Raw genomic sequence first — 18,909 nt, forward strand, 5'->3', positions numbered from 1 at the left:
ATATTTAATAACACGTTAAAATCGAAGGTTGGAACTGTGTTATTTAATGAGCTAACATGAACTAAGACTTGTATTTTTTAACAAAGATTAATAACTTCTATAGCAAATGTAGTTATTGGTCCATAATTGGAATGTTAATGCATTAACTTAGGTTACCTAATGAGATCTTATTGTAAAGTGATACCTACTGGTCTTTATAGTTCTTGTGCATATGCATTTAATCAGTGTAAAAAATTTAACTTTATTTATATATGTATTGCTTTATTGCATTTAAATATGCATTTATTATGTTATAAGAAAAAGTTAAGTTGTTATATTGTATTATGCCCAAAAAATAATAAAAAAGCATATGCACCATGGTATCCAATGGATACCAATATCCACTCTTCTCTCTTTTGTAATGGTGTATTTATTATTCACAACTTAATAACCCTAAAGCTGAACTCTAAAGGCCCTATTAGATGTATAATGCACAATAATTGTGTTTTTGTTCCTGAAAACGCCAATTCTTCATCTAAATGGGGTGCGTTTTTGGTGAGTCTATTGTCTTTGTTGGCTCTGTGGGTTGTATGACTGAGTGGTTCTTTCAGCGCCGGCTTAATCACCTTCCTGCATTCCAGCCATTTAAACAGAGATGCTGTAACATCCTGTGAACAGCTCAAACCAAATAAAACAACTTTACGCCATAAACAGAGAAAAAGAACAGGCAAGGAGGACGAGTAATAAAAGAAGCATTGACCACAACAGAGGATGAGCTGGCAACGAGGCCTAATAGGGCGGTCTGGCGGAGTTTAAGTACTATATGGGGATGAGTTCACAAACATGTGTTTTTGTGTGGATTATGGTCCTCTTGTGTGTTTGCATTGTCTACATCCTGATTAGTCTATGCTGCTGATGCATTGCGGGCTTATGTATAACTTGGTTGTGCAATCTTCAATTTTCCTTTCTTAGTAACTCCGCCAGTCACCATTAAAGGGACAAGAGCTTTAGAGAAGAGACCAAAAAAGGCTGGGTACAGAGATGAAAAAAAGAGGAAATAACTTATTTTGCGTTCCACAGCAGAAAGTTCAAAAGGTTTGGAAACAACATAAGGGTGAGTAAATGACGACAAGAATGTCATTTTTGGGTGAGCTATGCCTTTAAGAGAAGTGAAGCAAAAAGGACACACTGTCTTTATATGCAATAAACTGTGAGAGAGACAAAGGAAATCAGGGTAAAAAACCTCAAGTCCTACATTACCCAGCTCAGTGCCAGCTTAGAGTGCCAGGCCAGTAAAAAGAAAGCCCATAAAAACTTAATTAAAAGATCAATGTTTAGCTTCAAAGAAAGGGCAAGGGCTCAAACAGTGTACGGCCCCTCGTAAATACTTAAGAACATTTTGAATGCAAGAGGCTTGTCATTAGTAGAGGACTGGGCACAGAGGACACCAACCTCAATCCTCTACGGGCTCGATGGCAACTGTGCCACAACGGGCCATTCAATTAGTAACTAATAACTTGGTTTCTAAAAATTATGTTCAGCAAAGAGCCCCCTCCCAAATCGAGCCACTTAAGGGTCTACTGAGAGGCATACGTGCCATCAAGAGACACCACAAGTAAATTCATGTGGACGTTACTAACAATAATGGACTGAACAGAATATGCTAAATTAAGCCAATAATGAGCCCAGACTTTTCTCATCAATTTGAGCATGTCATGGCCAAGCGGGCCCGTTCTGGCATCTTCCATGTTGAAGGGATCTAAATGGGCGAACTGCAGTGTGGAGAGAACGCTAATGTAATGTGCTACATTCCCAACACAACGAAAAGAAGAGAGGTCAAAGAAGACATCAATCAAATGGGCTTGTGAACGCCGGCAGCTCGTCCAGTCCACCATCTGCAAGTGATTCCACCATCAGAGAAAGACCAAAAGTGTCTTCAAGCGGATTGTGTCTTACATGCAGGACATGTAACTGAAGAATGAGCAGGATTCCGTACATGTGGATACCATATGGATACAAAATGCCAAATATCCTCAAGCTATTGGATTTAGAGAGGAAAAATCAAGATATGTGTGTAACCGTTTGAGATGTAGAGCCTAACCGGCGAAACATGAAATATTCATTATCTCTGCCTTAATGTGTCCGACATGAAATTGCCATGTTGGCCAAGCCAAAACAAAACCCTGCACAAACCTGCATGCTCTTGAACAATCCTACATAATTCATTTGCTCTGCACTCACCAAAATATCTGAGAACTCATGAGAGTCAAAAACCTGGCACGAAGGTTCAGGAGTTCTTATCACCCCCCATGAGAGTGGTGCTTTCTAAACACTGTCAGTGATAGTTTGGACAAGATAAACACAGAATTGTTGACCTTAGAGAAGGTCCAGGAGGAATAACAGTTTGGAGGACCAGAGCACTTTTCAGGATAACCACTAGTGAAGTGCTGGAAACTGCGAAAATTCTAGCCCTTTTTAAGCACATCATGTGAAAGAATTAAATTCGAAAACCAAATATCAGACCTCATGTTTACATAGCGCATTAGCCTCAATTGACCAGTGGCAACACTCAGTTTGAAAAGGCTGTGCAACCTTTCAGTCCGTTCATAGTCTGATGAAAGCGGTTTCTCTCAAAGGAAAATAAAAGTACAGACATCTCTCTACTTCATATTAAACAAGTATGGGGGTGGGGGGGTACGGAGTGCCTTGGAAAGTGCCAATTTTTGGAAACAAAGTTTACTTGCAGCAAACTAAAAATCTTAAACATTATTTGTTCACTGGCCAAAGGCTTGTCATCAGGCAGCCCACATAAAAAAATGCATTTCAATAATGTCGGAGCAAGCCAAAAACCTGCCAAGCAGATAGTTCCCTGTGCAGTGAAACACATAAGCATTGTATGAGCCTTGGCACCATCACAGCAGATCACTCTCCTCTCCTTTTGGGGAATGGGGCCGATTTAAAGTGTGTATAATGTATATGTAGACTTCCAGACAATTTATTTTTATGATGTTACAAAAAGCTTAGGGGATGGATGCAGAACCAGGACACACCGACTCAGGGACTAAACCCAGTGTCCGTTTGCAGACAATTTACTGTTACGGTAGGTATGGCAATGGGTTCAAAGTGAAGTGCAGAAAACGGATCCATGCATACATTTATTACAGCGAAGGGATCGTTCATCATGGTGAGACTAAATCCAGCCACTACCTCCTCAAACACTTCTCTCTTTCTCCGTCCAAATGCTGATACTCCTTTTCTTTATCGCGCCATTCCAGTTGCTCTTTTTTTTTTTTTTACGTCTTTCTCACCCCCCCTTCCTCCACTCTTGGCTCTCCTCTGCCTTCTAAGTGAGCCTTGGGTAGCATTTTGGTTTTCTTTTGTTAAAGTAACAGTAAACGAAGCTAATAAAACACAATATATTGGACAATTTATTTTCTGTAGGAACACATTCCACTCTATAAAGAGGACTAATGGCATTTACACAGAGCTGGACTGATTCTTAAAGCCAACAGCAGATTTATAGACAGTGATGGTTAGCGTCAGCTAAGGGCTGTGCGCTCCAGGCCAGATGGCTCCAATACTTAATGGGTGACAAATTCAACTACCTGAGAAACCTAGCAGTACCATGAGTGCACATATACACATAAATACACAAAGTTGTGGAATCGTGAAGAAAAGGCAAGATGTATAAAATGTTAGCTATCATTTTTTCTTTTAATGGTAACGTTTGCAATAAAGTTCAATTTAGTACCATTACTCAATGCAATATATATATATATATATATATATATATATATATATATATATATATATATATATATATATATATATATATATATATTTATATTTATATATGGAACCAGGAGGGAAAATTTAATTTAAAAGTCTTCAATTGTAGAACGCAAACTTCTAGAGGGCCCACAAGTCTGAAGTAATCAATTTAGGTAAAGGGGTGGAGTTTTTTGTAGTCAAACATCAATGCCTTGAATTTTATGAAAGCAGCTATTGGTAGCCAGTGCAAATTGATATGCAGAGGTGTGACGTGTACTCTTTTCAGCTCATTAAAAATTAATCTTGCTGCTGAGTTCTGGATTATTACTAAAGGTTTGATAGAACTGGCTGGAAGACCTGACAAGAGTGCATTGCAATAGTCCTTGATCTTCTTGATGTTGAAAATATCTGATCTATTAACTAATATGAACAACTTTAGAAGAAAAGAATTGTTTAAAAAAAAATATATTACCCTAGTTAATGAATGCTGTTCGTGCAAGCTAATGCATTAATTCATGTTAATGCACTGAACCTCACTGTAAAGTGTAATCCTTTTCTAATGGGAATCCACTGAAAAACACAATTGCTAATGGAGCAACACTAGACAGGTCACCATAATCAATGGATACATACAATAAAAAGTGATACATTAATTGAAAAAGAGTATCAGCCTTTCTTACCTGTTCGGGGCTCATCTTCTGGAGCTCCTCCTCCCAGGCGTCCTGTTGGCTGCGGTGGTATGCAGAGGGTGGGGCCAGGTCCTGCAGGATGTGGGGGTCTCTCTCGTGGCACAGGGCTGTGAGATGGCTGATGTACAGTTTCAGTTTACTGCGGTTCTGATTGAGGTCTATGAGTGGGGGGATAATCTGTCCAAAACAGGAATGAGGAAATGGGTTAGAGATAAAGAGTCATTTTAATCTCAGTTTTCCTCTACTGTTCAAGAATTAGATATTTGTACACGAGCCAGGGAGATAAAACGGCGGCGGGTATGCAGACGCATGCTTTAATGACAACACTTTTAGCAAGCCAGAACACAAGAGTTCAAATTTTGCTTGGTCACATATGATTGCATTCAAAAATGAAGAGGAAAAAAGAACAATATTCAGTGAAAGGTTGTGGATGATTATGGATGATAGACCACAGCTGAAACACATGAATCACAGTGAGAACAGTGGTAAAATAAAAATGTGTCAGGAGAAATATTACCATTCCAGGAACACAGACAAACAATCTCAGTTACCTGGATCGCTGCCGACAGATGCCCGGTCTTTACAAAACATCTCTATACACACAGCAGACACTCACACGGCTTTTCCATATCCATCAATATAATACATACACTTGTGAAGGGGGAATCCAGAAACCATATGTCTCGTGCCATGTGTGTATCCTACAGGCTTCAACAAAGGATTCGGGTACAATGCATGATTAAGCCATTACATTTGTTTTCACATCCATCTAAAAATGAGATAAATAGCAACATGCTTGTGTTGATGTGAATAAGAGTTTGTTCTATTCTTTATTTTGAATGTCGTTGCCTAGGTCTTAAAGGCTTGAACTGGAACTGAAAGGCTGTTTGTTAATATATAATAATATAATAAATAGAATAAAGTATAAAATAGAATAGAATATATATAGAATAGAATATAGTGTTCCTGTAGCTCAAGTGGTTGTACGAATTGCGTTAGCAAGTGCAAAATTGGGGGTTCGAATCCCAGGGAACACATGTTAGAAAAAAAAATGTTAGCCTGAATGCAATGCAAGTCGCTTTGGATAAAAGCTTCTGCTAAAATGCATAAATATATAATGACATTCAGTACAGTTACATAGATTAAGAATAAGAATTACTGTATGGAGCACGAGCCTTACTGATAAAAAGCCAATAATATAATATAATATAATATAATATAATATAATATAATATAATATAATATAATATAATATAATATAATATAATATAATATAATATAATATAATATAATATAATATAATATAATAAAATGCCTTTTTAGAATTATCATATTATATTAAATTCAAATTATTTTAAAGTACTATTAAAGTAACATTTTAATAATTTTTAATACTACGCCAACATTGCGGAAGGAAAACAGACTCAGATAACAGATATTTAAGTGTCATCTACACAAAATGATCAAACTTGCACACATTATGCACAATAATGCACAGCTATGTAAGAGGACAGCTTGAATCAAGATGTTACATTAGCTGGTTTTTGGCTGCAGTGGTGAACCCATAAATTCTGGGATGAGAGAGGTGAGTATTGTTTTTGAAATACTATAGTACAACACAAGACGGAAGAAGATCTATTGAAATATTGTCTTATAAATACCCGCTCAAAGAGGGCTGAGAACATAGTAGGGCTTAGGGAGCTCTGTGAACGCTCCTCATCGCTCAGTAGCAGAAAGCAAATAGTTACCTGATTGTCGAGAAGCGGGGAGAGGAAACAGAGGCTAAAACGAAAGAGTGAGTAATGAGAGAGATGTAAAAAAAGAGTCTGCTTTCGTCTGAAGCAGCCCGAGCTCGCAGGAACATTTGTGTCCCCGCACTTTATTAATTCTTATTAACCTCATCTGTATCTTTCCAGGACAGAATGTTATTCTGTTTTCGTTGGCTTGCCTGAAGCAATGAAGGCTCTCTAGAGTGGACCCTGGCCGCGGAGTGCGATCAAACGAAACTGTGAAAGAACAAGACGGAAGAAGGTGGAGGAAGACCAAGGTTGAAGAGCTTATGAGAGAAAAAGAAAGGCTAAAGTGGGCCGCTGGTTCTTCCTGGCTCTGGAACCAATTAGAGGGACGCAAACTGGGTTTCTGCATAGAACCGGAGCAGCAGACGCACAGAGACCTACATCAAGCTCTCGTTAGTCTACGGTCTAGCACAGCCCGGTCTCCAAAACCTACCAAGGCACATTTGGGTGCCAAAACTCAAACCCCTGCCTCATTGTGGATGAATAATAAAGCAGGAATTCATCTGTTGAAATCATCTTTTAAATCAGCTGTGACAAAAAATGTATCTACGTAACACAGGGCAGACCAATGGCGGAGTCTTTTGTATCAAAGCCAGATCTAAAACAGCTTTAAGGGGTGACATGTCCTTCCGCATCTCCATCAGGTCTTGTCTCTCAGCCAAGTGGAGGATAGATGGGGCCTCCATTTTGACTGGCAACCACAGAAAGAGGGACGAGGCCTTAAAAAGGCGGTCTGATAGAAGCCCTCCAAACCACTGTGACAAAACGGCCGGGTGGATATGCTCGAAAAAACTGCTGAGTTAAAATAAACCCAGCCTTTGCGATGGTACCACATAAATGTGCGCACACACACACCATTACACAGAGACTTGCTACATACATGGTTGACTGAAAGCATGCTGTGCACTAATAAGCTTTAAAAAGGTCCAACAAGTGATGGGATTTGACGTTTATTCCCTTCCCTTCCTCCCCATCTGCTCTTAGAAAGGATGAATGGACTCCAGTTTTCAGCTGTAGACAAATGCCCAAACATAGCGCTATCTGTCACACTCTGGTTTTAATTACTAAGTCAACACCTCTTTGGTGGCAGAAATGGTCCAAAAAAACCTCACCTGGAATCACCTGGAATCAGGTTAGGAATAAAGTAAAAAAAAATGTGTATGATAGGGTCATGACCAGGCTTTGAGGATGGCCAAAGTTAGACCAGCTCTAGTTAACGTAGCGCTAACATCAGTCTTGTCATGGCTGGTGATGTTTTCTGTCAACTGGGTGCTGTCATAACTGTTTGGCTTATGCCTGTGTTGCCATTACCTTAAAAAAAAGCCCTGTGGTAGACTGAGATCATAAATAATGCAACAATAACAGAAACAAATATCATGCCCAGGTGACAGATTTACAGCAGGGGAATTTTCCACCCAAAGCACCATTTGTCTCGTCTTGCTTTGTACACACGAGGGATAGAATTGGGTTCCTGTTTACCCATCATGCCTTGCATGACGTCTTGGAAAAATGATCTATTTAACAGCTCGTCCATCTTTCCAAGATGTCTCCAAGACAAGGTGTGCCAATATATTTTTTTTTTCAATCTAATTAATTACATGATACATCAATTAATTAATTAAATGGATTTTAATCACATATATTAACATTTCCTAAAAAGCCCCCAAATTAAAGTACAGGAAATCTAAAATCTTTATATTGTTGTTTTTATATCAGATATTAACATAGGCTCATTGTTTGTTCTATTTCCATATTATTGAACATAAACACCTTCTGCAATCCACGTTTTTTATTTTTCTTTCTCACAGACATGTAAATGCATATATTGGGTATTTTTCAATCGCTTTAAATGTGCTACATAAAATCTAATTTTAGAATAATTAGTGGTATCACTACATAATTTATTTTTTGGGGTTAAGTTTTTTTCCAGCAATAACAACCGTATTATTGTATATACTTTCCTTGTGATATAAAATATCTATGTCATAAGAAATTGTTCATTTCACCTACCCAAAGGTTCTCACGATGTCACTGAAAATACAAACTACTAAAAATACTGCTAAGTGTGCCCTTACACAAAAAAAGCTCAATCACCACTGAATGACCGTTGATGTGACAGTGACTGAGAAAGGTCAGAGTCAGGACCCCTGGGACCCTCTACTGACCATCCAAGGACAAAAATATCAATAGACTCGGGGTATTGACCACAAAGACCCTTGTCTGTTCTCTTGCTCTTTGCCACATTGATCACCTTCTGGACCCCACACTGTAGCTCCCGCCTAAAGACTAACATTCGCAAAAGGCTTTACAGAGGAATCTGTCCATCTGCCCTTTCATTATGTTCCCTCTAAAAGAACCTGTCTTCACCAGATGCTGCAGTGTGTTGCATACCTATTCCTACCTGTCACTGTCATAACTTGAGAACCCTCTTTCTCAAAAAGACCAGGGAGAAAGAAAAGTCAGACCCCCTCAACAATGACTGGCCTCCTTTACATTTTCCCTCTCTCATTTATCACCTATCAGCTCATCGGTTGCCATTCGATACCCACACTGAGAGGCAGGAGCCTGGATCAATGCTGTCAGTCAGGCGGTCCATCAGAGACGAGCCACTGGCTGTTTCCTCAAAGACTCCAGAGGCTCGGCAGAACAGGAAGCCCCCGACGTGGCCTTGAAGCCCAGCTCAGAACAGCTTGCCCCAGGTGGGGGACAAAGTGCGGATCGCAGGCCTCTCTCACAGTAGCCGGGCTCCGGCACACGTCCTTCCCCGTGGCTGAGAGTTTTATTGGGCTATCCTCTTTCAGACTCGCTGTGCTATGTGTCCATGAGTGTTAAGGGGATAAAGATAAGGAGGGACTGCAAAGCTTCAAACCTGCGAGATGCTGACAAGGCTTGAGGGCCTGCCGTCGTAAAGTGCTTTTCAAGAAAGAGACAAATCACCTCCGCAGCATGCAAAAATACACTGACATGAGAGAATAATGACTGTCAAATAAAGGGTAAGGGGGTGAAGAGACACACACACCTCCCCAAAGCTCACGCACAGAAACATATGTAATCCGAGCACAGAGCAGATCCGGATGGCAGATTAAGAGCAGGTGAGTCAGTCTGTCTTTCTATACTGTCATTTCATAAGCAACTGGCCACAATGCTTCCATCCACAACTCTTAATATATCTCGGTAGACCCCCTCATACACACACACACACACACACGGACACAAACCAATCTTCTAATTCTATCATTTGCTCAAGCATTATAGAATAAAAATAATTATTATGGTATAATCCAATAAAATAATCCGATCTAGTAAAATATTAAATTATAAATTAGGAAAAAATTTGATTCTAAATTAAGTAACAAAAATGCATATGTGTTTTACATTTTTATTATGATAAAAACATATCACTTCACATATCTAGAAAATGATTAAGTAAAAAAGAATTCAAAACAAAAAAGATTCAAAACAAAAAAAGAAAAAGTACCAAAAAGGTTAGTAAAATGCATATATATTTTAATCTTTATTAATACTAATGCATATATATTCTATAGCAAAAATATTAAAACATTAAAATAAATATCTTAATAAATGTTTTTTTTTTTTTAAACAAAGTTGTCCTACAATGCCTTTTTCTCTCTCGTTTGCTACAAAACAGCACTCATGTTTTAAGAGATGCAAGATTTATGCATGTCAGGGCTCCATTGCTGTAGCTTTTTATGAACTCAGAGCTTCGTCACCTATTTACGCAGGTTTTTATATAAATGCCATTAGATTTATACTGGTGGTGGGGGGGGGGGGGGGCGGTTATGACTGTTAACTTACATGCCAAAGCTCTCCCAGTCTCTGCCTAATAGAATAAGCAGATCTTTAATAGCACTGGGTGGGGGAAAGCAGGACAAAAAGCCAAGGCAAAGTACTGTTGACTCTGGAGAAGGATGGAGAGAGTTTTTTCACCAAGCAACTCCCAGTGTCACCATCATAGCGCCATTTAAACAGACCATGAAGGCTGGCGTCTAGGGACAGCATTCCATTCATTGTGTGTTTGTGCGTGTGTGTGTATCCAAAGCCGTAATGAGCAAAAAAGACTTGAAGCTGCCAAAAAGAAATTAGCCTCTGGAAAAGGGAAGTAAAGCTGTCGTGTGGGCTGTAGTTTAACTCCAGGAAGTCGGAGGAGTGGCCATTGGGGTCGTCACCCTGAAGCTGAGGGGTGTTAGGGTGAAAGGAGGTCCTGACCTCTTCAAACGGAGGTTGAGGGGCATCATTAACCGGGTGTGCTGAAGAGAAAGCAGAGGAAGGGGTGAACATGTAGCAAAGCTCCAGAACATCTATCCCACTGTGAGGGCCAACCAGACAAGTTAATGACTTAAAGCCAGATCTGAGCATAACTACAGGGAGCTCAGAAAACATGGACGGAAGACTTCAATCTTAACCATAAATGTGTCACATTTGACTTTAAACTTACGATCCAAGGAAGACCTTCGACTTGAGTCTGTTTCTTTAATGGCATCTTTTATCTGAGGTCTCAAAAAGCTGTCTGCTGTTTGCAGTATTTTTGTTGTTTGACCAACTTCTGTCTCCTTTGCTATATTTTTATGCCTCTGAGCATCCTAAGGAATCAAAGTTTGTCTGGAATAGCTGAGAAACTGCAGATATGATGAATGGGAATGCCAACAGATACTGTAGCTTTCTCCAGCTATTATAAGTGACTTTAAGCAATTTTGTTGCAGAAAGATCCAAACAGCTCCAACTTTTGGTGTCACTCTCTTGTCTCTATGTCAGTGCTCCATGAGAGAAGGAGTTTTGAGAACAGCTGTGGATGGAGAGATCTAAGGAGAACCACATCCTGAGGTCAAAGGTTTTCCCCTGTTTACCACTCAACACCAGAAGACTTATGCCGCTATGCATGTAAAGACGGGGCAGAGGAAGCAGAGAAGCTGAAAATGGGGTTTGAGGTGGGTTCAAGGGTGCAGAGTTGGTAGAGATGGCTCTAACAGACTCCCTCTGTCTCAGAGGTAAGAAATACACAATCCTCTGCTATCACACCTGGTCCTCAGAGACGGGAATAATTTAGGTGAGGAGGAAGTGTGTCTCAGTGGTTCAAAGAGAAATTGACATGTTCACATAGGCCTAGAGAACACACACAAAGATATATAATAAATTAATTATTCTTTTTTACATTTAAATTCAATTTTATTAATTTTGTTGTTTTGACTTTAAAAAGTTTTTTTCAGTAAACATTTTCAAGTAATGAAGAAGGCTTTCTTCACATTTTTAGTTTTACTTTAAGTTTAATTAACTATAATGACCCTGTAAATAATATAAATATTTATATCTATTTAATTTGCAATATAATATTATTTAGGAATTTATAATAAATAAATACATAATCATAAAATTTTAAATATAAAAAAATACCATGAACAATCAACCAATGTATGTAATTTCATAATTTAAGTGTAATATCTTCTTTAATTATAAAACACTTGAAAAGTATGTGACACATTAAAACTTATAAAATCTGCATTTAAAAAAAAGAAATCACTATGTGGATATGTGGTATCTCTATGCTTTTGATATAAGTTATCTATATATTTTATGTTTATGTAGTATACACCATTGTTTCACCTAGCTCTAATTTCAAATGTGTACTTGTGTGCTGATGTGGTAAAAAAAAAAAAAGCTCTGCACATATGTGTAACATGTTCACCTGCAATGCCTCTTTTAAGTGTGAACCACACATGGCAGGTTTCCTTTTTTATTGACTGATAATAGAGGTAGTTCTAGGCCCTCAGTTTTAGGCTTAATTGGAGAGCTGGGTAAACGGAAACAGACTGAACCCAGGGTTAGGTGGGGGAGAGACAAAGAGGAAGCTGCAACGGAGGAAGAAATAAAAGAGAGGCAGAAGTGCTGCAGTTTCCTCCCGTCCGGTCTCCAGCACTCATTCTGTCCACGGCTGGTTAAGTGCTAAATGAACTGGGAGATTTAAGGTGGTTGTTGGACAGCTTAGGCAGGGTGCTGAATCTGAGTCAGCTCTATCCTATCAGCTTTAAATCAGACCAGTGGCATCCACAGGGGGGCCAGGAGCGCTCAACTTGTTCCAGGCCCCCCAGCCACAGCTCTGGAAAGCATTAAGGCATATTCAAATGTCGCAAGGATTTTTTTAGCAGTATGAAGCTAACATTCAATGGGCGGACATTAGACATCTTGCATACACGTCTAAGCAGCCCTAGCAAAAAAATAAGAATCTGGAAGTGAACAAATCAACACATTTTCAGTGATGAATCCCGGGGATATACTGCATAACTAATACAACACCAGTTCCAGATGCATTGTTTTCCAATGAGTTTGGCTAACATGCATGGTACTTGCCTTTTACAACTTGGCGCTCACTGCAATATTCATTCTTTTCAGTCTTTGAAACGAATGACTGCATTATCAGTTAACAGTTAGACTCTCTAAAGTCATGAGGATTTTCCACAGCTCACGGTCATGGACCATTACTGAGTAATATTATGAGCACTTTCCCCTCCTAACCTGGAGAGGGAAGCCGACGGGCGCAGTGCCCAGGGTAGGGCTCCCACGTCCGCCCATTAACACATCCAGAAATGGCACCCTGGACCAGGGGGCCAAAACGTTCCGACCACATAATCCACCACAATGAGCCTCAAACTTTACTGTTTCAGCAGCTTACGCAGAAACTCTGGCCATGCTAGGTTCACTGGGTTTGAGAAGGGAGGAGTCATGTGATTATTTGTTATGATAGGATTGTTCACATTCATTTGGTAATTCTGAGGTCAACAACAGAAATTCATAGTTTTATTATCGCCAGCACCCAACAATTAATGAAGATTCTGAGGGGAGAACTGATGCAATGGTGGGTGAACGCAAAAAAGAGGGCACTTTCATCAAGAAGCATTCAGCAGAAATGCCGTGATTCGATTGATATCTTTAGTCTATTTTCCTACTTTACCCTCTGACATAGACCAGGCAAGCAGAACCCAGCTGGCCAGTATGTCCTTGGGTTGCTTAGTTCCAAGAGGGAAACCAGAAACACGGATGCACCATTAAAATGTATTTTTCCTGAGTGATGCATCCTGGGAGAGAGGGCCAAGATGTGTGGTTTGCTGAGGCCTTAAAAAGCAGGACAGTCAGGCAGTGAAGCAAGACCGGGCAAACAAAACTGCCCAAAAAAAGCAACATTATGCCTGAGGGAGTGAGAAAGAGAGGGAACATTAAGAACGAGTGAGAGAGGGCAAGAAAGTGTACATCAAAAGTACCACTTATGTATCTTCAAAAATGAAAAAATTTTGCCCCACAAAGCAGATAAAGTCCAAACTGCAGGACTATTTATAGCTGGACTGGAAATCGTGAGAAACAGAACATGTTGAGATAACTTCTGACATGACTAGTGAACTTAACCTCCCCAAACACGTACCATCTCCAACTGAGCCAGCTCAGAATTCCTCTCAGGAAAATACATATATTGACATACACCATGAAAACCAGAGGTGGCGTGGGAAGTCATCACCTATCCGGCTGATGCTAAGCAGAGTCTCTCTCAGAATTCAGCAGAGAATGTTCAGCCAGAAGCCTTGATAGAGGAAAGATTCAACACACTCCTATACAAGCTCTTATTGGTGAGCTCATCCTTCATGACATCATCTCAATTCTTAGATGCCGCTGTCTCAACTCTCTTCCGATTGGCTATTTAAAAGTAACCGCTGCAGAACTACAGCCATTCATCTCTTGTCCAAGAGCAGTCATTGGTCTCTCATCAAGCCGAGCAAGAGGCTCCGATTACGGTGTCAGATAAAACCCGTTGTATGCGTGCTTCTGGGACCAACTGGTTGATATCTGTCGCACACTTAATTGGCTCAAAGTCATTTCAGTCTACTGGCCTCTCCCGAGACACTGTGAGCAATGGCAATCTGTTAAATGACCTCTGACCCCTCGTAAGGAGTTAGGGTATGTTTCCAATGACACTCTATTTCCTAATTTCCTGTGGCATGCTCTTACTCTGACAAAGGGAGAAGCGATTCCTCTTGGAGAGTGACTGATTGAGCCATTTGGGGTACAGTGACTATCTTCTGTTCCTGGGATGTAGATCTCAGTTTCATGGTAGAGGAAGTGGGGCAGCATGGTTCAGGGGCTCCGCAGAAACCCCAAGTTTGTGCTCTGCCAAAACGAAGTCCCCTAGACTGAGTGGGGGCCCCACCACTGTCTACCCTCCTGTCTGCACCAGGCGCATGGAGCCAGAGGCCAGTTTTATATTGAAATCATATGGAGGTGGGAAGGTTTCAACAATGACCCCCTGCAACTTCCCTCGCCGCCACATGTTTCCCATTTTAATCTAATTATAAATATTTGGACTGGAATCAGTTGGAATCAGAAAGAAAAAAGTCAAGCTGGAATAAACAATGCAAGTAACAAAAGGCAAATAAGAAAGCAAACATGCATTTTGGGTTTATATTAATGACTAAAACAGAGCTGTTGAAATTTTCCCCCTCTGACCACTGAGCCATTTTTGAGTTGAAAAAAAATAAAAACCAAGTCAGCAACGAGGTCTCTGTTCTCTTACTGAGGGGTGGGACAGTTTTAATAATGTGGGCAAATGGTGGGTGGTTGCGCTCATGGGACGAGTTCAGCAGAGGTTACAACTTCAGAAGGGTACCCACTGACCCCTGGAATATGCGAGTGATAGCCAAACTGTTTCACAGTTTTCCATTGAATTGCACCATCCAAATGGTCAGTAATGTCTAAGGTTGTCAAATAGAGGTGACAGGACAATGGAGTCTTCACTACTTTTATGCTCCACATGCTAACACCCGCTCTAGCATTATGTCGTATGTGAGTCACTTTAAAAACAAACTAGTGACAAAAGAAAGATAGAGGAATTAGAAATTTAGTGAGGCAGATACAGCAAAGGAAAAAAAAGCGGTGAATTAACCTGTTTTGGGAGGATGGAAACAAATGCTCACAAGGATGTCTTGCATCCGGCTCTGGGCCTTACGGTTTTCACCGAAAATGAAATGATACAGTCAAGTTTGTGTTGGTGAACTAGGGCTGATCCAAATACCATTTTTTGAGCTTCGAAGCTTTGGTAGTAATGAACACTGAATATTTGAAGCTTCGGAGGGAGGGGGCTGAACATATTCTTCTCACAACACCGTGCCGACACTGGACGTCACGCCATGACAAAAGAAACTATTGTGACATACTGACACAAATTTCAAATGTTTTACAGTGGTCGCTGAGACAAATTTTAGCTGTTGCGGCCGTATAACTGTCTGGTGTAGACTCGGTGTAATAAAGGCAGGAATCTATGTGTGTCTGTCTGCATTTTTATTACATCGAGAACCGGCATACTACTTACTGAACTCTTTGTCAAACTTTAAAGGTTTTTCAATCTTGATGTTCTGTTTCAAATCGCATATTTGGCACATTTTGTCTTGTCCTCACTCAATTTAAAGTGCTCCCACACAGCTGAGGACTTCTGCATTTTTGTCTTCTCTTCCAGATGAAATGAATCATGACGTTCATGATGTTAACTCATGGGTTGGTTCATAATCAAGCGCGAATGAGAACCATTTTGCGGCAAAGGCCAGGTGTTGATAAAAATAAATAAAAAAGAACATTCAAATCTCAAAATTTAAAATCGGATGCCAACCTACTGAACAAATATTCAAGTATTCTGGTCCAGCCCTTAGGTTTTTCCCACTTCCTTTAGACATCCAGGCTAAAACTGGACAAACAGACAAGAAGCCAAGTTACTTCAAAATGGTTGATGCTTTATCAGTCCTACTGACATTTGAAGCTAACTCTGTCTTGACATTTACCTGAAGTCAGAGCTAATAATATTCTGTTAGCGAAACAGGAATAACTCTGAAAGATCCCTTACTCATGGGTGGCAATTTCCAGAACTCCAGAACATTGAAAAACCACACACATTTATCACACAGTGACATTGAAATGATTGAAGAGGACATCAAAAGCAGACGTGTATCAATTATCCACAAATCTACAAGAGAAAATGCAAAGCCCAAAAGTACAACACAAAACAGAGTCAAGGGCCAGAGGGCATCTGTTAATACACACCTTGCAATGCACCACACCGATTGAAATGGACAGCATTTCATTATAGCTAAAACCGATTCCGGGGTTGCTGTGGGTTATCATGCCAAAGGGTGAGCATTTAAATAGGCCTCGACCACCCACAATTCAACATGAGGGAGATCAGAGTCATGTTCAGATTATTACCCTCTCTAATTATGTGCTTGTACGTACGACTGCAGTTTGCCCTGAGAACATGGTTCGGAGAATACGGGTGCCCTTTATGTGAGCCTTAATACATTCAGAAGCTTGGGGTCTTGATCTCCCCTGCTAAATGCCATTACAAGTTTTACATGGTCATATGATACACAAGGAGCAACTTTAATGCCATGTTTACATGTACGGTTTGGCAACGTGGGTGCAGTGGACGATCGGAATTCTTCCTCTAAATGTATCATAGAGGCTCAGACGTTAAGAACTGCGAACGAAGCAAAGACATTAGCGAAAGGGGCCCATTAATTGCTTGAAATAGGACACAGTGTATGTGGGCAGCTTTCTGATTAAAACCCTCCCTTCACACTGCCCGGACCACTGCTCACACAATTCCACTCTGTTCTCCAGCGCTCTGTTACGCCTAATTGCACTCACAGTATAGTGCACAGTTTACCACATGCGATTGTTCATGCGATGGACATGTGTTATCTGTGGGCTGCATCAACGGGGAGCGACCTGCTAATTAATTCAAGTCAAAACGCCACATGGCATTTAGCATCACCATGGACATGGGGCAATGGCTCTGATGGGAGAGCGCAACCGGCTGTGCATGTGTCCTATGGTTTGAACATGTGCAGCTCATATGTATTCTACGGTCTATCTGTTTCCTCAAAACCATCCATCAAAACTGTCAAGTGTGGAAGCAAATATGAGAATGTTGTTGTTTTTTTGGAGGGAATAGACAGGAAAGGACCAGAGCAGTCAAAAAGCAGACAGGTCGATTTGTTCCTTGGCTGTCTGTGTAAAATAATAAAGGTGAAGGGAAGAATTCAACTCTTCTGCGTGACAGAAATCCTGAATAGATGTTTGACAAGGGATGGGAAAGTATATGTCAATTCAATAACTGCTTGAGTCATTTATTCGAAATCAAGAGTGATTTTAAAGGTTTAAGCTGCAGTGATTTATTCATAAAAGCAGAAAGTAAAGCAGTTGGCTTTGTAAACTTTTTTTTTTTTTGGAATAAAACACTTAAAGGGGGGTGAAATGCTATTTCATGCATACTGAGTTTTTTTACACTGTTAAAGAGTTGGATTCCCATGCTAAACATGGACAAAGTTTCAAAAATTAAGTTGTACATTTGAAGGAGTATTGTTCCAAAAATACCTCTTCCGGTTTGTCACAAGTTTCGGAAAGTTTTTTTCGAGTATGGGTCTGTGTGACGTTAGATGGAGCGGAATTTCCTTATATGGGTCCTGAGGCACTTCTCCTGGAAGAGCGCGCGCTCCCGTAGAGCACAGCACTGAGAGCACAACAGACTTCACTGATCAGAGCGAGAGCGTCGCGAAATGTCACAAAAGAAGTGTGTTTTTGGTTGCCAGGGCAAGACAACCCTGCACAGATTACCGAAAAAAAACAGCATTAAGGCACCAGTGGATGGAGTTTATTTTTACAGAGTATCAAGGGAGTTGTGCAAGTGTTTTTGTTTGTTCCCTGCATTTCGAAGATGCTTGTTTTACAAACAAGGCCCAGTTTGACGCCGGATTTGCGTATCATTTGTTTCTTAAGGATAATGCAGTCCTAATGAAAAAGGGTCACGATCGTTTGTTGGAACTGCAGGCGGTGAGTAAAACTGCTTCAAATATCTCTGTGTTGTTAACTTAGCTATCGGCGTGTAAGCACATCAAGTAAACAACATGCGATGTTGTCATCAAACTGCACTTTCCACATGTACAGCTTAAAAAAAAAGAAAAGAAAAAAAAGACGACATAAAGTGGAACTTAGTCATTTTCCAAAACCGCTAAGCAAATATATACAGTTTCAATACATACTACATAGAGACATCCTGCTGTACTCGTTGCTGATGCTGCTCTTGTTCAATTTCAGCCTCTGGATCTGATTCTGGATCATAAATATACGGCTGAATCTGACTGTTAGCCATGGCTTGTTTTGGATGATGTTTTTTTCTTCACGGTAATGTCACAGCTTCCACATGCTCTCAACGCAAAACCCTACTCTCGCTCGCGATTCTTTAGCTCTGCCCACACGTCACGCCTCCAGGCGCTCGTGTTTTTCCGTGAAAAAACGGTACAGACTGTCTTTCTCTTATGAATATAATAAAACTAAAGTCTTTTTGGAGTTATGAAGGATGCAGTACTACTCTATAGGTAACAGGATATTGAGTGAAAACAAGCATTTCACCCCCCCCCCCTTAAAAAAAATACATGCATCATAAAGATATAAGAATAAAAATACAAAAGTTTCTGTAGCCTTCTATTTTTTATGTCATTCAATGTTAAATAATAATAAAAAAGAAATATAATACATATAGATGCTTCTGGTATTTTATGTTATATTTCATTTATTTATTAATTTATGTTCAATTGTTTATTCATTTATTTTTGACACTTTTCTTCACT

The 18,909-nt window shown here is 40.0% G+C and overlaps 1 protein-coding gene across 6 annotated transcripts in view; it reads right to left on the reverse strand.

Moving 5' to 3' along the window:
• LOC127977239 (ELKS/Rab6-interacting/CAST family member 1) overlaps positions 1-18,909 on the reverse strand; it is a 175,023-nt gene that overhangs the window by 18,675 nt on the left and 137,439 nt on the right. For 5 of the 6 annotated variants that reach the window (XR_008158160.1, XM_052581998.1, XM_052582014.1 and 2 more), the window contains one exon: positions 4,431-4,616. Coding sequence is in view for 4 of the 6 variants with exons in the window: in XM_052581998.1 (XP_052437958.1) it covers positions 4,431-4,616 (186 nt within the window). In the remaining 2 variants the exon portion in view is untranslated. Of the gene's footprint in view, positions 1-4,430; positions 4,617-18,909 lie in introns of those variants that run through there. The other variant, XM_052582031.1, reaches the window with a different exon arrangement.

This window comes from Carassius gibelio, chromosome A4 (genome assembly GCF_023724105.1).
Source record: "Carassius gibelio isolate Cgi1373 ecotype wild population from Czech Republic chromosome A4, carGib1.2-hapl.c, whole genome shotgun sequence".
Lineage (NCBI taxonomy): Eukaryota > Metazoa > Chordata > Actinopteri > Cypriniformes > Cyprinidae > Carassius > Carassius gibelio.